The 23361-nt window shown below is 38.8% G+C and overlaps 1 protein-coding gene across 1 annotated transcript in view; it reads right to left on the reverse strand.

Moving 5' to 3' along the window:
• Positions 1 to 7229: 7229 nt before the first annotated feature.
• Positions 7230 to 23361, reverse strand: part of UBE2N (ubiquitin conjugating enzyme E2 N) — a 32284-nt gene continuing 16152 nt past the window's right edge. Inside the window, exons 2-4 of the mRNA XM_008004246.3 lie at positions 8948 to 9194; positions 8633 to 8773; positions 7230 to 7958 (exon numbers count right to left, since the gene is read on the reverse strand). Of these exons, the coding sequence (XP_008002437.1) occupies positions 7918 to 7958; positions 8633 to 8773; positions 8948 to 9194 (429 nt within the window). The 3' untranslated portion in view covers positions 7230 to 7917. The remainder of the gene's footprint in view (positions 7959 to 8632; positions 8774 to 8947; positions 9195 to 23361) is intronic.

A 23361-nucleotide genomic window follows, 5' to 3' on the forward strand; every position in this document is an offset into this window, starting at 1 on the left:
ACATGAACTCAGATTTGCAAACCAGCTTTCTGAAACTTTGGGTAAGGTGCATGCTTTTAACTTTGAAATGTATAAACACCCAGTGGAAACATATACCTTTCAGGGCGTAGTGCATTATGTGCTCACCATAGGTTGTTTAAACTGTGGTCAAATATTCCCCTTCCAAGTGGAAGCCTGCCGGGAATTCCACAGTAACACCTTTACTGTTCTCCCATTGATGATCATATACATTCTCTCTTCCTAGTGGTACATTTGTATGATCCTTGCCAGTGGAATTACTGGGTTAAAAGGAACTGCTTACCACTAAGATATCAGTATTCTCCTGATGGATATTTTCCATCTTAATGTTGCCAGTCTAATAGTATAGTATGTGGTTGCTTTATTGCTGTTCTCCCCACCCCCATGGAGTTGTGTCATTATTTTAATGAATATGAGCTCTTGACTTACCCTAGAATTCTAATACATTACAGATACTTTCTGCACTACTATCACTTTTATTATTGCCGTTCCATTTAAAAGCATAAGTGGCTAAGGCACTCCCCACCCCTGCCGGCATTACATTTCTTAAAATATACTGCTATCCAAGACCAACTGTAGAATCTTCATGTAAAAGTCTTGTTCAAGTGTCATTTATTTTTTATTAGGGTTTTAATAGTTGGAGGGGATGAGAAACTTGGCCCTTTGCAATATTGGCTTCACTTTGGAGTATAAGAATTCTCTACAGGACTCTACTTTTTTTTGGTAGAGATGGGGTCTGGCTGTGTTGCCCAGGCTGGTCTCAAACTCCCAGGCTTAAGCAGTCCTCCAGCCTCAGCCTTCTCAAAAGTGCTAGGATAATTGACATGAGCCACCTCATCTGGCCTACAGGTCTTTTAAAGCATTTGCTGTTCGATAACAAGCATCTTTATGCCTAGTATTTGTGATAAGAGCAAAAAACAAGTTTCTGATCTCAAAGAGTTTATATTCTAGTGGGGTAGAGCTAAGTGATTTACCTTGGTGTGGTTTTTGTTTTGTTTTTTTGAGACAGTCTCGCACTGTCGCCCAGGCTGGAGTGCAGTGGCACAGTCTCGGCTCACTGCAACCTCCACCTCCCGGGTTCAAGCGATTCTCCTGCCTCATCCTCCCTATAGCTGGGATTACAGGTGCCTGCCACCACGCCGGGTTAATATTTTTGTATTTTTAGTAGTGACGGGGTTTCACCTTGTTGGCCAGGATGGTCTCAAACTGACCTTGTGATCCGCCTGCCTCAGCCTCCCAAAGTGCTGGGATTATGGGCATGAGCCACCATGCCCGGCTTATCTTGGTGTTTTTACATCCTTTAGTATTTTTCAAGGTTTTACAGCTTTTTATATGTAGGCTTGTATCATCTTCAAAAGCAATACAGTTTTATTTGTAGATGTGATTTCTTCCATAAAATGCATAACATTTTATGGAGCTGTAGGACAAAAGTCAGGATGAAAAGTAATCTGTCTCTGGTGCTACTCTAATACCTCCCTGACTGGTCCCACTGGCTAAATTCAAGCAGTAAGATGAGAGGGCCATTAAGGCCTATTTTAGCAAGACATTATAGCAAAGACCTTAACACTCAAAAGGTTCAATGTCTTTTAGCCAGGGAACTATTCTTTAATTCTTCCACCTTGATATGATTTCAACAAATTATGATACCTGATATTATTAATGCATTTTTGTAACATTTGACAAACATCTCCCAATATGTAGACTGCCACTCTCCTGATGCTAATCAGTATCAGACAATGAAAGTAAATTTTTCTGCTTTTCTCGGCTTTTACTCAAATTCATTCCTTAAGTTAGTAAAATACTTTCATTTGGCCATCATTATTTATCAACCTTAAGAAACATGCCTATTGACCAAGTAAATATACTAGGAATTCAACTTATCTACAGGAATGTGGACAAAGACTTACATATCAAGGCAAGGCACTGGAGTGGAAAGCCATGAAAATAAAATGCTCAGCAGCAAAGGGATTGTAACGGTTAACTTCCATATAGTGGAATATTAGTCATTAGAAATGACATTCGGGTAAGGATCTGAGTGTGGAAACTGATACACCCTGTCAGAGAGCTACTTAGTATTTATCACAGCTGCATACACACCCTTTCACCCAACAGTTCCACTTCTGGGAATCTGGTCAACAAATGCACGAGTTGCACAACCAAACTATGGTCAGATACATGTGTTGTAGGACTTATGAAACTGGTACCAATTTAATATTCAAATGGGATTAGGTCATGGCAATCTATTTAATGGGTACTTCGTGGTTACCAAAGAGCTATGTGCTGCCACAAGGAGAATCCTTTCAACAGTGATTGAAAAAAACAGAACACTAGGACAGAACTATGTTTTATGCACGCATTTGCATACACTAAAAAAACTTAGTCACCTAAAATGAGGTTGTACAGATTTTAGATTTTGTTTTTAAAGGCCTGTATGGTTTAAAACATGTTTTGGAAAATAGACATGAGCAGTGAGTAATCAGTGCCAGTAGAGCAGGGCAGAGAACTACAACCTACAGGCCAAACCCCACCCCACTGCCTGTTTGTATGGCCTTCAAGTTAAATTTTTTTTTTAATGTTTTAGGTGGTTTTAAAAAAACACACACACACTATGCCTACTTGTTTACAAATTGTCTATGGGTGCTTTCTCACTACAATGGCAGAATTCAGTAGTTGAGACAGACCTGTGGCCCACAAAGGCCAAAATATTTACTGTTTTAGAAGAAAACATGAATTGCAAGAACTTGGCCCTACTTGGTTGCTCAGTCCTAATGCATCCTGCTAAAACCTAAGGGAAACAGGGCCAAGTTCAATCTAGTGCAACCAACCTATCACATCTAAGCTGCTTTTGCCAGATCTGGTATCTACTCCTGACCTTAAGCCAGAAGACTTTGTAAACTTACTAGGTTATAATAAAACTTAAGCATTATCGATATTTACTAATAGATCATGGAACTATTTCAAAAGCAGTCATATGGTGAGATGGATCAGGAGTCTTAAAAAAAAAAGGAAATACGCTATTCTAGTTGGTAACATGGGGTTAAATCTTTTCTAATTTCTAAAACATTCTGTCCCCACAGATAAGGTGATTGGCAGAAAGAAAAAGTTCCTTAATGATCACTATAAAATGCTCTGCTACAAGGAACTTAAAATCTAAACATTCAGGCAGTAATTATATGTTTCTACAATCCACAAGAAACTGAAAAAAATCACGTGATCAATTCAGTAGTAGAGGGACAGCTTGGTAGCAAGTCTACGTTCATACACTTAGGAGTGCCACCCAACAGGGCCATACAAGATACATGAAATGAGATCAGCTCGAGGATGACAAAGATGAAACTGGGAGAGGGCTGGGGAGACCCAAACTCTTAATATTCGGTTCCACACTTAACAGGAAAAATTTTAGTCCAGCTCCCAGCATGGCAGCTAATGGCAAGTTACCCAGTTAGTACCATAAAGCCAACTCTTGGAATAGACCTAATTTCCATGATAAAATGGAGACTAGTGCAGTGGTGAGTGTATAGTTAAGAAAACAAACAACATATTACAAGTCCAGGTGGTAGATTACAGATTTTTTTTATTTACACTTCACTCAAATTATTACATTCAGCACGTTTTGCTTTTTATGTTATTTAAAATATAAACCTTCGTATAATTCCCTAAGATGGATGTCATACCAAGTAGCTAAATGAAATATCATCCCAGCCCAAAAGTACTTATTCGAATATTACATTTTTCTTATATAAAGCAATAATTTAGGTACCCTATTATGGTATTTTCTTTTTTTGGCCAGCTTTTCTAGATAAGGTTGTATTGCTACTGCAACTAACAAAAAAGATGTGGCAGGGCCGGGCACGGTGGCTCATGCCTGTAATCCCAGCACTTTGCGAGGCCAAGGCGGGCAGATCATGATGTCAGGAGATGGAGACCATCCTGGCCCAACATGGTGAAACCCCATCTCTACTAAAAATACAAAAAATTAGCCGGGCGTGGTGGCAGGTGTCTGTAGTCCCAGCTACTCAGGAGGCTGAGGCAGGAGAATCGCTTGAATGCAGGAGGCGGAGGCTGCAGTGAGCTGAGATTGTGCCACTGCACTCCAGCCTGAACTAGAGCGAGACTGTCTCCAAAAAAAAAAAGGGGGGGAGAGGGGGGCTAAAGCAGCCAAAAAAAGGTTCCTGAATCATTTAACAGAAAAATTCCTATCATTTCCATGATCCCATTTAGTTCCACTTAGGTCACTGTGTTTATAATGTCTTGTAGAATAGATTTCCTTCCCCATTCTCCACAAAACCACCACAGCACCTGTCACTTTTATCTATTGGTTTGTATTTAATCTTACTTGTAAGTGCTTCTTTGAAATTGTTTTGCAAGTACATTCTTGGTGTAGCGTAAGGTTCTATATACAGTCGGCTCTCCATATCCATGGGTCTACTTCTGTGGATTCAAACCACCAGATAGAAAATATTCCAAAAAACATTGTCTCTGTAGTCAACATGTATATTTTTGTCATTATTCCTTAAACAATAGTGTAACTATTTACATAGCACTTACATTGTAATAGGTATTATAAGTAACCTAAATATTAAAGTATGCGGGAGGATTTGTGTAGATTGTATGCAAATACTGCATCATTTTATTCCAGAGACTTGAGCATCTGTGGATTTGGATATCCAAGGGAAGTCCTAGAACCAGTTCCAGACAAATACCAAGAGATGACTTGACTTTAGACCTAATATCTTGCTAGACAGCTTTTGAAAGGACTAACGGTAACCAGAGCACAAGCAAATCACAGCAAAGTAGACTACAACAAATAAAAAAAGTCAAAAAACATAAAGCTCCTATCAACACCTCAAGATTTTAGAAAAGCCTCTTAACAGGCAATTTTAAATAGAGACTGGGTCCCACTATGTTACCCAGACTGGTCACAAACTCCTGGACTCAAGTGATCCTCCTGCCTCGGCCTCCTAAAGTGCTGGGGATCACAGGCGTGAGCCACTGTGCCTGGCCTGGGCAGTCGATTTTCAGGAAGCTGCTTATTAATGTTCAGATTCTTTTCTTCTCTCCCAGAACTTTGCAGATGCTGCTGTTCCCTCTGCCTGGAGATGTTCATCTGGCCTGAATCCAAAAGTCTGTCCAAGTCACTTCCCTTTTCCATGACAGAGTTAAAACTATTTGTCTGTCCCCCTTCCCCATTAGAGTAAAAGGTCCCAAAGGAAAGCTCCATGCCATTAACTCACCACCTAATGATCCCCAGCAACTAGTGGGCAAACATGAAACACTTCTGTTGAACAACCTTTAGCCCAGGGATTACAAAGTCAAAGGCTTACAAGAGGGAAGGACTAGCAGGTGTGCTTGGAGGAGACTCTAGCCAACTGGAGAGTAGCTGGTAAGAAGACATGACATGCTCTTACGGTGTTTGCTACTCAGATCCTCTCAGCTAAGTCTCATGCACGAAGGTGGGTCAGGTTTACTGTTGCCAGATCTTCAGCTCATTCAAAAGTTACCAGAATCCTGCATTTTCATGTAAATCTCCCAATTTTTAAAAATGTTGGCATCAAATTCAGAATGTTTTAACCAGCCATACTGTGTGGGCCAGGGAGAACAGGCCCAAAGGCCAGGTGAAGCTGCAGTTTTCAACTGCTGCCTTGGCCTCCCCCAGAGCCCCTTAAGTCCTAAGAAGGCTCAGTGAACACACTGGCAGTTGTTTCATCCCACTGGTTGAGAAAGAAAGTCTTATCAAAGCAATGGGGGATTCTTACCAAAACTGCAAAGGAAAAAAATGTGATACCATGAAATTAGAAATTCACGGCATTTGAAATGAAAATGACTTATTTCTGTACTTCTGTAACTCACAAATTTAGCAGACATCATTTAGCCATATTTTTGTAGTGCAACAGATTTAAATCTGGAATTTCATGGTTTGTAAATCACTATGTGATACTAGCTATAACCATGAGCGATACTACAGGCAGTAAATGTTGATCTCTATTTCGTTTCTTGAAGTTTTGCGTGGTTCATTTTTAAAATGAGATTCAGTTTCCTTAGCTATAGTCAAATGCACCCTTTAAACAACCCAAGAACTGTTATGGCGACTGCTGTTATTATTTCAAATTTTACAATATTAGGGTTGTTAACAATTTTAGTCTGCATTAAGCTAACATTTGTTACCAAGCAATGCATTTATTTGGAAGGATACCAGTTACCAGTCATCAAAAGCTTTTGTATGTTGAAAATGTAATTTTAATAGTTAATTCTTCATCTTACATAGGAGCACAATAAAATACACCACAATCTGAAGAAACTCCAGAATTACGAGAAAAAGAGTGAAGAAAATTCAGATGGGCTACAATATCCATTACCTTAAACTGCAAGAGACAAGGTTCCAACCCAAGGTTAACATTTATGTATTTATGACTGGCTACATTTATGACTTAAAAATTACAAGAATCAGGAATTAGATATGGAGAGAAGTGGGAAAGAACAGTTTTGTGAGGGGAGGAATTCTGTCAATAAAGAAGAAAAATTACTGAATTCCAAATTAAAGAATAAAAGGAGCTCCCATAGCAAATACTAGAGGGATGAAAGCAAGAATCATTAATTGAGGACTTGCTACTCTCAAAGGAATAAACCTTTCTGATGACACACAAGCTGGATGCTTGAGATCTGCTCATCAGGTTTATAAGGAAGACTCACAGATGCCTCAGCAAATCCCAAATGATTATCAGATCAGTGTTTCTTAATAACACACATGAAAGGTTACAGATGACATTTTCAGACAAGAACCAAGAAAAAGGTCATAACCCAAATTTTAGGCAAAAATGTGGCACAACTGTGAAAGTCCTACATGTCAGTCACAACTGCTATCTTTGCTGTGACTTTCCTGTACAGTAATTTTTAAACATTGTGGCAAGACACCAATGATCGTCTAATCAGACAACACAAACACATTTATTTCAAATTCCTAGGGGGTTAAAAAAAGGTGAGATACTGATGCTTTATGCATGCTCAGGGCCACTTTATAAATACTCCATTCAGTACTATCTTAACACAAATCTGCATCAGTGAAAAGAAACTGGCGAAATCCACCTCTTGCCATTCAGTTTGCCAGATGGTGAAGACTAAGACAGAATGTTCCATAGTTTTAATTTTAAAATACGATTGTCACATTGGGAAAATGAAATAAACACAGTAAAATAAACTGTACAAAGGCAAAGTAGAATAACAAAAAATATTTTACTAAAACATAAGATTTACAGAAGTTTCCAGACAAGCCATACAAAATGGTCACAAGCTTTTTTTGAAGGGGGGAATCTACACTTGACAGCAATGTTATTAGTGAGGGCTGTGATGTTTGTTTAATGTTCCCATTTTGGTTCAAACAATCAAGCTTGTCCATCTACAGCGTCTAAATAAAGTTAGACTTGGCTAGAGAGCATATTCTAAAGACCTGGTTAGCTGCTTTTAACCAATGCAATTAGATCACCAAAAAAGGGGGAAAGGAGCCCATAAAATTAAAAATAAAACTACCTCCCCCCTCAAAAAAAATAAAATAAAATAAAGAAAAACACCCACACCCCTGCAGCTAACCTGACAACTACCTTCATTCACAGTGCTTTATACTTAAACCAGGATGGGGGAAATGAATAAAAGCAGGGAGGGGCCACTGCTTTTAAACGTTTCACAACAATCCAGATGATACTTCTAGCCACTGTTCATGCTTTATGACAGTGAATCAGGACAAGACATAGATTTGCTAATGTGCATTTAATCACCAAAGGACTGAAGATGTCTGGGCTTTTTTATTCTGTAATGTTTCTAAGACTGTGTCCATTAAATGCAAACAAAAAGGAGGAAGTCTTGGCAGAACAGGAGAAGTGATGCACACTTGATGATCGGATCAATTTAAATATTATTCATGGCATATAGCCTAGTCCATGCTCTAGCTGTAGACAGAAACAAATGCACGATTATTATTTTACGTAGTTCAATGTTACTTTCCAAATTATAAATGGCAAACAAACACTATTAAGTTAATTATGGAAATGTCATGCTGTAATCTCTTAAATTCATGCCTTTTTCTATAAATTGAATCAGGGCTGAAAGATTTTGTATACGTCCAATTACCAAAACACTACAATAAAATTCATAACTTCTAGAAAATTCAAGAGGATGAACCAAGTTGTCCATTTCTGGATATACAATTCTCCCCACTAATTTTCTTAAAATCTGTAGCTGAAGCTTCTTGACTCCAAATTCTCTAGCCATAAACAGCTGAATACTTTAATCAAATGGGTTACAAAAACAGTTCAAAAGTTTTCCAGTGTTCTTTACATATAACTAGATAAATGGTACGCACTCAGTATTTGTTAAACCAGGTGTAGTTACAAGAGACTCCAAGATCTCCCAATTACAGGTTGTCTTTAAATTTGGGGGGTTCCCATAGCAGGCCATTTTGTTATAAGAGGTATTTACATACTATAAGCAGGATCTCACTCATTACAGTATTTTTTTTTCTATTTCTTTTCCTTGCCAAGAGAAACTTTAGAGAAGTTTAAGTGGCAATACAAATTTGTTTGTAAAAGTGGAAGTGGTGTGAAGGAGAATGAATATTAGATACCTGTTTCTATGGCTTGGGCTTCGTTGGTCTTCCACTGCTCCGCTACATCATTTGCTAATGGATCATCTGGATTGGGAGCACTTAACAAGGCCTGGATCGATAGCAGAACTGTGCGGATCTGCAGTGCTGGGGACCACTTATCTATGAAGGCAACAGGCCCAGTATGATGAAGCATGAAAAAACAGGCCCAGAACTGCTTCACTTCCCTCCCGCAGACCTCTCTGGTGTTTGTATATTTACATTCTAAACATGGAATGCTTAAGAGAAAAAGGAGAAAGCTTAATAATAGCATATGCTGATAAAGATAACACTTACCTTTCAAAATATCTAAACATATTCTTCCCAACTTGTCTACATTAGGATGATAAATTTTGGTCATGAAACGTACTTTAGGGGCTGCCATTGGGTATTCTTCAGGAAGGAATAGTTCAAGTTTAAAAGTCCCTCCCTCAAAGGGGGAATCTTGAGGGCCAGCAATGACCACATGAAAATAACGGGCGTTGCTCTCATCTGGTTCTGCTTTGATGCCAGGAACTGGTTCTGCCAGCAAACGCTGGGTTTCCTACAACAGAAAAACAAACACATTTGTGAAACAAATGTCATTTTACTAGACACCAAAAGTAAAATTACAAAGTTCATCTCTTGGAAATAGGCATAACAGAACATCTCCAATCTTCCAACAGGATTTATTTTGCTTATAAAATGCAAAATTCAAAAAAATACCATTTAAATAATTACAACCAGCTGAATGCAACTGCTAGCAAATACCAATGATGTTGTCATACATTTTGGCTACAAATGTCTACAAATACGTTGATAATAAAATTAGGTTAATAAAACTGATATTTTACTCAAGTAAAATAAAGTAGCATTAGGATTACATAGGTAAGGCAACTTGCTCTACACTCAACCAAAACCAAGCTATATAAATTTAAAAAGTAAAACTGGGATTTTTTGGTGGTGTTTTGTTGTTTGTTTTTGAGACAGGGTCTCACTCTGTCACTCGGGCTGGAGTGCAGTGGCAAGATCTTGGCTCACTGCAGCCTCGACCTCCCTGGACCCAGGTGATCCTCCCAACTCGGCCTCCGGAATAGCTGGGATTACAGGTGTGCACCACTACGCCCAGCTAATTTTTGTATTTTTAGTAGAGACGGTATCGCCCTGCTGGCCTCTTGGCCTCAAGTGATCTGCCCGCCTTGGCTTCCCAAAGTGCTAGGATTACAGGTATACGCCAACACACCCGGCCAAAAATTAGTTTTTAAACCCACTGAAAACTTCCCCTCTGAAAAATGTAATGGACTAAAGAAAGGAGATAAGAGGCCCAGGTACCTGAACAGGGCTAAAGAAATATATTTAACAATGCTGATTAGTCTAAAATTGACAATTAACTTCAGAGGAACCTTTAATACTCCCAACAAACATATCATTAGTTCTCTCTTTCATCATTCTCCCTCTCTCCTAAATAACTATATTATTCTTTCTCTTCTCTCTTCAAACCTCCAGCATCTCCATCCCCATCCTCACTTGTGGCTGATGTTCTGCTTCCTATTTCATGACAAGTTAGATACTTCCATCAGTTTCCACTGTAGCATTTGGACATTTCCCTGCATCTGCACCTATATGCTCTGGCTTTTCTCCTGTAGAGATGAAATGCCACGTACTCTTAGCTAGGGCCAATCGGTCTTCTTGAGCACTAGATCTTACTTATCTCTGTTTGAAATGTTTGTTCCTCGGTGCCGTAAAGAAATAGCACTTGAACATAAATTGACTTAGTAAGGCCATTTTTACTTCCTGCAGAAAGGGTACACTCGCCAGGAATTTTGCCACGAGAGTACACTGAACAAAGGAGACAGGGTCATTTATAACCTGACGCGTCCACCCTACTGCTGTGTCCAGTTTCCATCAGCTCGAATGGGACCTCACATTCTATATTTATCCTGATTGGCTAGCAACTTAGAACTTTTAAAAGAAGTAAATGTAGAGGGGAATACAGGAAGGAGGAAGCAACTTGTGGAATGCTGAGAAAGGTGAAAACACTTTTAAATAAGGAAGAGGAACAGGCTATGACCTACTGCTTGCTTACAGCAGTATAAGCATGCCAGGGCAAATATTTAGGCTAAATTGTGGGAGCTAAGAACATAAAGTATATTGATTTCTTTATTATGGTTAGCAGATATTTAAGAATGTTAGCACAGGTCTTTGAATAAATTTTGCTTCTAAGAGAAGTTACTATTTGTTCCTAATTAGATGGGGAGGAAAGTCTTTGAAGAGGAACCTCTACTTTTTTTTTTTTTTTTTTTGAGACGGAGTCTCGCTCTTTGGCCCAGGCTGGAGTGCAGTTGGGCGATCTCGGCTCACTGCAAGCTCCGCCTCCTGGGTTCACGCCATTCTCCTGCCTCCGCCTCCTGAGTAGCTGGGACTACAGGTGCCTGCCACCCTGCTCAGCTAATTTTTTGTATTTTTAGTAGAGACGGGGTTTCACCATGTTAGCCAGGATGGTCTCGATCTCCTGACCTTGTGATCCGCCCGCCTCGGCCTCCCAAAGTGCTGGGATTACAGGTATGAGCCACCGTGCCCGGCCCTACTTTACTTTTTACATCTCCTTCTCAACTATTCAAGGACACTGAATAGCATCTCTTTCCTCTCCTGAATCATCAGTTCTCCCTTCTTTACTGGATCTTTCCCCAAACTACACAAACTTGCTGTTATGTTCCCATAAAAGGAGAAAACTAAACTTACCCCTAACTCGCCCAAACAGCTACTGCTACTGCCCCTTGCTTTGCTCCTCTTTGAAGAGATCTGTGATTGCTCATCTCCAATTTCTCTCCTCCTCTTCTGTCTTGAACACACCCTTCAATCAAGCTGTAGTTATCACTAACTTGTTTGTTAACAAGTTAAAATCACCAATGATTTCCACAAGGTTAAATCAAATGTCCAGTGCTTAATCTTTATCTTACTTGACCTAAATGCAACATCTTATCCAGCTGGTCTCCTTCCTCTTTGCAAAGCTTTATCTAACTTCCTATCACCACATTCTCATGGCTGTCTTCCTCCTTGTCTGGCAGCAGCTTCCTTTAGTTTCCTTGCTGGTTTCTTCCTATCTCCCACCGTGGCAACACTGAAGTGCACTGGGGCTCTGTCCTAGGGCTTCCTCTCTGTTTATACATTTCCACAGTGATCTCATGTAATGCAATGAATTTAAACACTAAATAGACTATTTAAGCTGAAGCCTCCCCTAATTCATATCCAGGCCAGACCTCTCCCCTGATCGTGCCTCTTGCCTCTGTAACTCCCTGCTCGAAATATGCTCTTGAATGTCTAATAAGCATCCCAAACTTAACATGATCTCCCTACCCACAACCTTTGCTCCTCCCATAAAGACTTCCCCATGTCAGTTATTGGCAAACCCATCTTTCCAAATGATCCACCTTTTCCTTCATATGCCACACACATCTAGCCTGATTGGCAAAAAAATTTTTTTTTTAATACCTCAAATTCTACTCATGATTGGACTGTTTCTCACCCTTCCACTGCTACACCTCTGATCCAAGCAACCATCAGCTCTCACCTGGCATACTACAACACCCTCCTAACCTATTCTTCCTGCTTCTGACCTCACTACCTCCCTCGCAGGTCTGTTACCCACAGACCCTTTAAAAGTCATAGTCCTGAGCCGGTGCGGTGGCTCACACCTGTAATCCCAGCAATTTGGGAGACTGAGGCGGGTGGATCGCCTCAGGTCAGGAGTTCGAGACCAGTCTGATCAACATGGAGAAATCCCATCTCTAATAAAAATACAAAAATACAAAATTAGCTAGGCGTGGTGGCGCATGCCCATAATCCCAGCTACTCAGGAGGCTGAGGCAGGATAATCGCTTGAACCAGAGAGGTGGAGGTTGCGGTGAGCACAGATCATGTAATTGCACTCCAGCGTGGGCAACAAGACCGAAACTCCGTCTCAAAAAAAAAAAAAAAAAAAAGTCATAGTCCTTGTAATGGGCCCCCAAAAGAGGCTCTATATGATGCCCTCACTCCACCCACCTCTCTGACTCATCTTCAGCTATTCTCCCTCCATCTCCTACCTTCTCTGTTCCAGACAAAAATTAGCTTCCTTGTAGTTCTTTAACCTGCCAGGCATCCTCTCACCTCAAGGGCTTTGCATTTGCTCTTCTTCCCCAAAATATCCATATGGCTTGTTCCCTCAGCTCCTAAGATCTTCATGTTTTCTCAGTGTAGCCCTCATAACTGAAATTGCAAACCCCATTCCACCCTATCCTGTACACTCCCTATCCCCACTCCCCAGCTTTATCTCCACAGCACTACGAACAAATCTCATTTCTACTTATTTTGTTCAGAATTTAAGCTCCATGAGAGGACAGATTTGAGTCTGTTTTATGGACTGCTATATCCTCAGCATTTAGATCACTGCCTGGCACAACAGATAATTCAATTAATATTTACTGAATTCTGAATCTCTTTGATGTTATAAAGAGAGGAAAATAAACTATCAGAATTTCATCGTTAACATCATTAAAGCAGGGTTATTTTCAAGGCAGGATGTGCACATTATGGAAGGAAAACAAAAGGAGCCACTCAAGTATGGGGAAAAATAGTCTAATTTCTACTTATATTTATTTTTAAGCAGAAAAATAATCATACTTAAATAAGCTTTTAGGTATGAAAAATAATAAATAAGAATATTTTATTTACACTGCCTTCACCTAAGAAAAATAATACATCTTAAACTGTTTCATTCCACAAGCTACAGGGCGTATGTTAAAAACAACAACAACAAACAACTTCTCTCTCAGCACAGTAATATACTGAAATAGTCATAAGATGTAAATACAAATCAAATGCTTCCCCAAAATGTGTTAATTAAACCCATGGCCATTTTAGGTAATGTCTCTGGTATTTTAAGACGAGTTTTTTGTTTTGATCATGGTAATATAAGAGCAAGTGAGAAACTGACATGTTCTTTAGGTTCAAACTAAAACATTTTTAGAGCATTAAAAAGCTCAAGAGGCAATAATGAAGCCTCTGACCTTGGGAAGTCCTTTAACATTGTGACCAGAACAAGAGAGGCTGGTCTTCATTTTTTTAGGAAAAAGTTAAGATATTAGGGATGAACAGCAGGAGTAGAAGAATGAGAAAATAACTGGATGGTAAAATTCCTTGAATTCTGGGCTCTCCTCACCTCTATCCTTTAATTTTACCCCAGACCTTTATGTCTTTAGAAAGCCTTAAATTGGTTGACTGGAAAAAAAGAAAGCCAGGGCCCAAGAGTCCCAATTCACTACTCACCAGTTACACAAAGTAGTAGCAGCTCTATATCTACTATAAAAAGCTACAGAAGGGCCTCCAAAAGCATATCCCAAAATAGCTTCAAAATCACTCTCAGTGCACAGTGGCAGAGATAGTTATGGCATTTACTTTCTCATCTTCAGTTCACCCTCAAAATCAGATATTCTTTGTCAAGAACGTACATATTAAGCACATCATGTGACCTGATCAAGCCTAGATTTAATCGGAACACATTCTAAAATAAGCTTTTGCATGTAGAAAACATTTTGAAATAGTTCTTATGCTGCTCTCAAGTTCTAATGAACTGACACAAAAACACGCCTAATTATTTCACTAAACTGTGTTGTTTTCCCTAACAAACTCACAGCATAAATCGTGGGAGGGAAAAAAGGAATAAAATCCAAACTAAATGAAACAAGTCTCAAATGGCAGCATCTGAAAAAGTCTCAACCACAGAAACTAATGTCAATTTTTTTCCTAAAAAGGCAAAAACCGGCTAGGAAATAAAATCTTTCCGGCCACTATTCAACACATGACTGACTAAAATACCTTCTGGTTTTACAATATTCTTTGGTGGAAAGACAGAGTACAGTATGATTTCTTTAAGTGAAGAAGTAAAGGGCTAAAATTCCTGCTGTTTCACTTATCTTTTTTTTTTTTTTTTTTGAGACAAGTCTCGCTCTGTTGCCCAAGCTGCAGTGCAGTGGCACGATCTCGGGTCACTGCAACCTCTGCCTCCTGGGTTCAAGCGAGCAGATCTGGCTAATTTTTGTATTTTTAGCAGAGACGGGGTTTCACTATGTTGGCCAGGCAGGTCTCGAACTCCTGACTTAAAGTGATCTGCCCGCCTCGGCCTCCCAAAGTGCTGGGATTACAAGCATGAGTCACCACCTCCGGCCTTATCTATCTTTTGGCATAGGTAATTTACACTGCAGGTGGGACGCCATGGTTCATGCCTGTAATCCCTGCACTTTGGGTGGCTGAGGCAGGCAGGGGAATGACTTGAGGCTAGGAGTTCCAGACCAGCCTGGGCAAGCATTAGTGAGACCCCATCTCTACAAAGATTAAAATGAGATCACATAGGAAGGCCATAGTTGTTTACAGAAAAACAGAAAAACCCTTAAATGCATTTTGTGATTCTATTATGTTTAAAAGCAGTCCAAAGAGTGAATCCCAAATAGAAGTGAGTTTAGGGCCACGCATAACAGAAAGTACTATAGACTATGTTCAGGAAATTAGTTACTAAAATAAGACAAGGAAGCTGGTAAAGGAGCAGGGTATGGATTTAAATGGCAACAAAATTAAGTCTAAAGGAAGGTGTCTCATCTTATAGAATGCATACAATAATTAATGCTACAAAACAATTTTTTTTTTTTTTTTTGAGATAGAATCTCGCTCTGTTGCCCAGGCTGGAGTGCAGTGGCGCGTCTCAGCTCACTGCAAGCTCTGCCTCCCGGGTTCACACCATTCTCCTGCCTCAGCCTCTGGAGTAGCTGGGACTACAGGCGCCTGCCACCATGCCCGGCAAATTTTTCTTGTATTTTTAGTAGAGATGGGGTTTCACCATGTTAGCCAGGATGGTCTCGATCTCCTGACCTCGTGAGCCGCCCGCCTCGGCCTCCCAAAGTGCTGGGATTACAGGCGTGAGCCACCACGCCCGGCCTACAAATATTTTTAAAAGGAATCAAATATCTAATTATCAATAGATCTACTGGGACCTGAAGAGCAAACCCTAGACTCAAAACTACAGTAAACTATACTGTAGTTAAATTATAACAACTGACATTCTGTCAGCCAATCTCTATTAACCAGGACTCTTATTTTTAAGTTGAAAAATAATTTGTGCTCAGTACGAAGCAGTATCAGGTCTTACATTTCTTCTCTAAGGCAATGATTACATTATATGCAATAAAATTTTTGGATAATAAACAGTATTCTTAGAAAGAGTGCTAATTTGTGTGTGAGAAAAGTTGGTACAGATAGTAACTATCTATATCCCAGTGCATCCTGTCTACGATGATTAGGTTTTTTAGAATATTCTCTGAAACACAAAATTGCAATGTATGACCAGTAGTATCAACTGTATATCTTTTAGCTCATCTCAAACAAGAGCTGTCTGATAACTCAGTAACTGCCAATTTCATTACTGAAAAATAAGTGTTAAAAAACTGGGTGATGCCTCAATGATACCTACTCTGTAAACTCCAACCTGTCACTACATCTTTAAGTGACTCTAAAATATTAACAAATACGGTTCTGGGCAAAGTTGTCTGTTATAGAAAAAAATATATAATAAAGAAAAAACAAATTACGAAAAATTTATAAAATAAAACAAACATGGCTCCTTTTTTGGGATCACTAATAAAGCAAGTCAATTCTTCATTATGTACACAACTGTAAATTACTTATGAAAATCTGCAAGTTCACCCTCTATATGCAAGTGGGCATTTTTATTTATCACTTTTTTTTCGTAGAGATGGGTTTCTCTATGTTGCCCGGGCTGGTCTCGAAGTCCTGGCCTCAAGCAATCTTCCCGCCTTGGCCTCCCAAAGCAATGGGATGACAGGCGTGAGCCACTGCACTTGGGCCCATAAGTGAGCATTTAAAAAATGTTACCACCAGCCTGGGCAACACAGCAAGACCCCATCTCTCCAAACCAAAAAAAACTAAAAAAATTAGCTGGGCATGCTGGCATACACCTGTAGTCCTAGCATACTTGGGAGGTTGAGGTGGGAGGATTGCCTGAGCCCAGGAGTTTGAGGTTACAGTTAGCTGTGATCACACCACTGTACCCCAGCGTGGGTGATAGTGAGACCCTGTCTCTTAAAAAAAAAAAAAAAAAAAAGTTAATTATCATCAATGGACATTTTCAAGTGCATACCCCTTGCTTCATTTTACCTGTAAGTCCTGTGAATTTTACATGACTTTGTATAACATATAACATTATTAGGAACATATAACGTCTCATTATAGTAAAACTGACTGCCTATTTTCTAGCTGGGATTAGAAATAAAACCAAAGTTTTGCTCAAGCTCCCCACTATACTACTTCCTTACAAATCATAAGGCCACCTAGAGATACGCTAAGATAAAAATGGTTGGTGAGGACTTTTCTCTACAGCACTGATGGCCAACAGAAATATAATGCAAGCCACATAAGTATTTTAAAATTTTCTAGTAGCCACATAAAAAAGTAAAAACAGGTAAAATTAATTTTGATATATTTTATCTAAAAATGTATTCGAAATATTATTTCAACATGAAATCAGTATGAAATTAATGATGTATTTTATCTTTTTTCATAGCCTTCAATGCCTACTGTGCAATTTACACCTGTACCACATGTTAATTTAAACTAGTCATATTTCAACCACTCAACAGCCACATGCAGTGATTAGTAGCTCCCATATTAGTCTGGACAGTGAAACACAAGACAATCATGTTATAATGTTACTGCCTGGTCATTAAGAATTTAACTTATTTCACATAATGGGTAAAATTTTGTACAGAAACTGTAAAGCATCACTCTTTTCCCCTCAAAATATTCTATATAAAAAGTAATGTCAGAACATTTGACATCACTAATAACAGGAATACATGTAACAAGAGTTACTGTTTGCTACAGTCACAAGATTGTGTTTGAAAAAAACAATTTGTGTCAAAAAAACATTAAATGAACAAAAATTAATTCAAACAAGCTAACTGCATGATGAAGTAAAGAGTTCACTGAGGAACTAATTTAATTATTACAGTACACACTACCCCCTAGTGGACATAAGACATCATCTACTTATTGCGCCACCTTTCCTTTGCAAATGAAAAAACTGATGCTCTTAAAAGTTATTGTACCTAAGTTTGCTAAGTTTCTTAAACTTACATTATATGATCACTCCTTGCTTTGGTAAAACCAAAGCAAGGTTAGCACCCACCTAAACATGTCCTTGGAAAAGACCTATAGATTCCAACAGTAAATAAAATGAAAATAGCTTAAGAAAATTTAATAAAAGCAAACCAAGCAAAGCTAAGACAATTTTGTATTCCCTTTCTGCTTTCACCTCTTGTGCCTATCTTGCTCCTAACCACTCAGACTCCCACAGATAAGCTTACTGGGTCCATGAGAACTTCCTGAAAATGCCTATCCTAAAGTCAAATGGAGAATAATGGTTCTCAAGACATGCCCCTCCCTTGTTCTTTCTTTTCTCCTCTACTCCTACATACTTAAATCTCACAATTTCTTAGGTGACAGATTCAGAGAAGGAAAAATGGAAGAAGCTATTTCTAAGACTCTGGGTACCAAAGACTAAATCTCAGAGTACTTTAGACCAGAGTATTCCTTTTTTGGGAAAAGCTTTATTTATGAGTTGATAGGTAACAAATAGGTAAGTACTCTCTATTCTACTTGAAGTAATAATGAATACATGGGGCCAGATGACTTGGGCTAGAAATCTCTACATCCTAAATTTTCCTCAACCCAAGACCAGATCAATATTTCTGTGAAGTTCAGTGAAAACGAATGGAGACTTGGGAGCTGGAGGGACTTCTGGAAGGCAAAGTATATATAATCTGAGATACATCAGAATGTATCTCAGGTCTGAATTAGTCTGAAAGTTTCGCCCTTGTACTTCCAGTTTCCTGTTCATTACTACCTCTCCACTTACTGTAACTACGCCCAGTAACTGCTGGTTTACTTCTCAGACCCTAAACTATTTGAAGAGGGGAACCCCAGCTAGTAAATGGTGGTAAATTCTAAATAAATGCTTGTTCAGTGAACAAACATGCAATGCTTAGGTACCACACAGAGCTCATGAGGAATACTATATCTGCTGTGTTCATTGGTCGGTAAATTCCATCTCAGGAACAGCATTTAAGATTATTCCAATCACTGACAATGACAATGAACAAAAACCAGAATAATCCTACTAACAAACTATCCCAGCAAGAAGAAAAACTGTTAAGCTGAATTCCTTTATTTCTTGTCTGTCACCTCCCTCCCCAATTCTTTTGCCCACTAAACACATTAGGTTGTATTGCAGTCTGTGGATATTTTCCTCCCCACCAGTCTGTAAGCCCCATAAAAGCAGGGACCACACGCAGTTATCAAGCACTGCTCCCAGATATGCCAAGAATCAATAAAAGAAAATCTCGGGTAACAATTAAAAACAAACTCTGCCAAATATTGACTTAAGTGCTATAGATGTATTAGCTCATTTAATCCTCATACTCATTTTACAAATGAGGAACAAAGAGTAATCAACCAAAGCTAGTGAACAACAGAGCCAAGATTCAAATCCAAGCTGTTGGGCTCCATTCAGTCTGACTTCAGAGTCTGTTTCTTAATCTTTTTTTTTTTTTTTTTTTTGGTGGGGGGGACAGAGTCTCGCTGGAGACTGGAGGGCAGTGGCCCGATCTCAGCTCACTGCAAGCTCCACCTCCCAGGTTCACACCGTTCTCCTGTCTCAGCCTCCCGAGTAGCTGGGACTACAGGCACCCACCACCTCGTCCAGCTAATTTTTTATATTTTTAGTAGAGACGGGGTTTCACCATGTTAGCCAGGATAGTCTCGATCTCCTGACCTCGCGATCCGCCCGCCTCGGCCTCCCAAAGTGCTGGGATTACAGGCGTGAGCCATCAGGCCCGGCTTACTACATAAGCACTCAATGTCAAATGTTTGGCAGGGACAGTAAACAGCACCCGAGTTAAAAGGGCTATTTTCAATCCTTCATAATTGTGAAGTGGTGCTTCATGAAAAAGGTAAATTTAAGCCATAATGTCATTAATTTTTTTTTCCTTTTTGAATTGGCAACCAGAAAAGTATAGTCTTACTAAGATAAACAGAAAAAAACTGCTTTGATTGAAAAATTGGTGTATACTATTTTGACCTGGAATTATCTATTAGATGGTAAACCATTTTGCCCATCTTTGATACTGCATGAAATCAACATGCTTTAAAATGTTTCGTGATTCTGAAATATGAATTTATGTACAAATGTTTATTCACTGCTTATTTTGTTCATGGCACTGTGGTACTAACTAACTGGAAGGAAGAGCAAAACTTCTTGGCATCCAGCAGTTTATTTCATTGTTTGAGTAGTCAAGGTCTTAAGAGAAGGTACTGGAGGTGTGAGTTAGGATACTATTAATACATGAAGAGCAGAGCCAGATTACAGGGCTATTATGTTCTTGTTTATTTCTAAAGTCATTTTTTAAGTTTTCTGGAAAGATTAAAAACCTTGTCTCCATCTTTTTTTCCTCTTTGTTTTTTCAAAGATTTCCAAATATTGGCATCACAGCTAAAGACGGTGTCAACTATTCCTTCATAAGACATTCATGAAGTTCTTGGTGGTAAAAATGTTCTTTGAATATTCAGCACTATAATTAGTAGACTCATGGCAGTTAAGCTTCTCCATTTTCTATGGTTCCTGATTTGATGAATGATATAACACTTCATTGCCTGAACTTTTTTTTTTAGCACCAGCTCAAAAAATAAAAATAAGACTTCAGTGATTTAAATAATGTAGCTGTCTATCTTAATGAACTCTGTATCTCAGGAATGATTTGACAGAGATGTTTCAGAATGCTGAATGAAAAGAAAGGACCTAGCTTAGTAACACAGTTCACTGGGATTGCTGTGTGTGCCATGGTCCTCAAGGCACTATTAACAAACCCATGGCATATTTTAGGTTCTGGGAGTGGGTATATAACTTAGCAGGTGAGGTAGGAAATGTTCTTCTGTATTCATCCTGAATTAAAATTAGGGAAAATTTTTAAAAGCTTGTTTTATGTGGTGAACACTAAAATCATAAGATTAGCAAAAACTAATGAACTTGTTTTTTTCTTTAATCCATTTTATGTAAAAAATGATGTAGATTGTGGGTTTTCTTCTTTCATAAAATATTACTTGATTTTTCAAGTTGGTAATTCATTTCAGGCCCTTATGTGTAGTTTTAGTCATCTATGTTAACTATTAAAAAATTCCCCCACTCATTCATGTGTTCCTTTAGCTCCCACTCCTTAGTATAATATTGGAGCTGGGAGATTAAGAAAATTGTAAAAATTTAAAGTAACTTGTAGAAAAAGAAAAACTTACCTTTTGTGGTCACACAAAAGGACTGCCTGGAAGCATTTAGGGCAAAATGAGGTTGGTAGTATGCATGCAGCACTCCCTGCGCATCACAAGCAAAGAAATAACCCATTCTGGAGAGAACTGCAGTAGTTACCACTAAGATAGCAACAGAGTTCTAGTGGTAGCATTCTGTGCTTGACATCAACAATCACACTGCACACACTGTAGAATGTGTTGCACACAGTGTGAGTAGTGAAATCACCAGGATGTGATTCTGAAGTTAGTTCCTGGCTCCTTCTTTTCTTTGGCCCTCCTGAAGAATGTGTGAGGTACCTAATAATTCTTAGTATCATTTCTGTTTAAACTAGCCAAGCTGGCTTCTGTTGGTTGCTAAAAATAAAGTCTAAACTCAATAGGAAAGGAAGTGAAGAAAAGGTAAGAGTTAACAGACCAGGGCAGGAGGGGGTTGGGGGGCTGGTAAAGAAGCAGCTAAATATCTCTTTGGGATTAAATGAAGTCAAAAGAGGAGAGCATACAAGTCAACTAATCTCTTTATCAAAGAACTTCTATTTAAGAGCTTGTAAAGGAGGAGCTAATTTCACACTACAGTTAATTCAACTAAGCAGAGCCTGGTGTACCTAGCGCAGGGCAGGGCAGGGCAGAGAAGGGCAGGGCAGGGCAGGGCAGGGCAGGGCAGGGCGGGGCGGGTGGGTGGGTGGGGGCGCTCAAGAGTTAGCACATCTGAATTTAGTTCCAATTTTAATTGTACCAATGTGATACATGACCACAGACAAATCATTTACCTCTCCAGCCTTCTAAAACGCCCCTTGAACATTTAAAAGGTTCTCTCTAGCACTAAAATTGACTGAACACTTTATTATTATTAGAATGAGTTAAATCTTATTGCTATATGCTTCTTTCTACTGGAAGGTCCCCTTTTGTAATAATATTCTTTAGGCCTATAATTACGTTCTAGTCTTCCCTGCTGAAGGAGAAGGATATTATGAACTGTAATCCTGGTATTTATGCCAACGTTCAATATCTAAATAAAGAGAAAATTTGTTGCCAAGGGCACCTGCTTTTTTCCCAAGTTGTTTTTTTCACTTGCTCATTAAAGAAATACATAAAATTAATCTAAATAAAATTAACCATCCTCCTAATAACCAAAATCCAATTAACATTCTAGAATGTTTATATTTTTTGTTCTGATAAAGACAAAAGCCCTTAAAAACAGTTTAATATGTCCACATTTTTTCACTCCTGTGTTACTGTAGCCTGCTTTCCTCAAGGCTGGTTGATTTACAGACAAATCAATATTCTTTAAAAACCATATGGCATAAACAGGTACTTTTCCTGGCCTACAAGCTAGTGACTATACTAGTATAGCTACCATGTATTTACTTACTCGACCCTTTTTCTTCAGGTTACTTCTGGTTTCAAATGCAGCAATCACAACAAAATTTAATGCCTGAGGACTCCGTAATAGGTAAGGCAAGACAAGAACAGATGGAAGCAGAGCAGATGAACTTTTCAGCGAAGCAAACAAAAAACAAGTTATATTTCGCTCAGATTTGCATTCTCAATCCAATTGTGCCAGTAACACAATTTTGTATAAAATCCAAACCATCAGGAAAGAAAAATTAAAATAGTCTCTCACACTCTGCATACTAACTCTGAGATAAATTAGGAAGCATGAAAGCATGCAGATATTGGAGGGCTGTCTCCCTCCCAGTAAGCATCCTCTGGCAGGGCTAACCATAGCGCACAGCTTTCAGGAGAGGACCATTCGTATGACAGTCTGCATAAATGGCGCCTCTTGAAATCATACAGTGAAAGGGCCTAAATACTTTGGATTAAAAAACAAAACTTCAATTTAGCAGCTGCAAAGATAAACTTTATTATTACCTAACCCACAGAAAATGCATTACATATATAATTTTAATAAAATCAAAATGTTATTTACCCAAAACATCCGATTTTGCTATTCACTGTTGGTAAATGAACATTCACTGTGCTTTCACAAAATCTATGCCTCACTTCAGAGAGTTATATTTAATGTTATCTATTTTGTGAAACAAATATATAAATGAACAAACCATTTTCCCACACACTAGGAAGACATTCAGTCTTTTTATGTTTATGGTGAAGCAGCATCTTTGCCAAGTCAGAAAACAGTAATAACCAACACTACATAAAGCTCAGTATTATGTTAGGATCTGTTCTTTACACTCTAATCCTTCCAATTACCATAGAGCTAGATTAGTATATTAAGCAGATAAAGAAGCAGAGAGGTCAAACGAGGTTACCCAAGCTATTATTTGGCAGAGCCAGAAATCAAACTCAGAGTCTGGCCTCAGATTCTT

This window comes from Chlorocebus sabaeus, chromosome 11 (genome assembly GCF_047675955.1).
Source record: "Chlorocebus sabaeus isolate Y175 chromosome 11, mChlSab1.0.hap1, whole genome shotgun sequence".
NCBI classification, from domain to species: domain Eukaryota; kingdom Metazoa; phylum Chordata; class Mammalia; order Primates; family Cercopithecidae; genus Chlorocebus; species Chlorocebus sabaeus.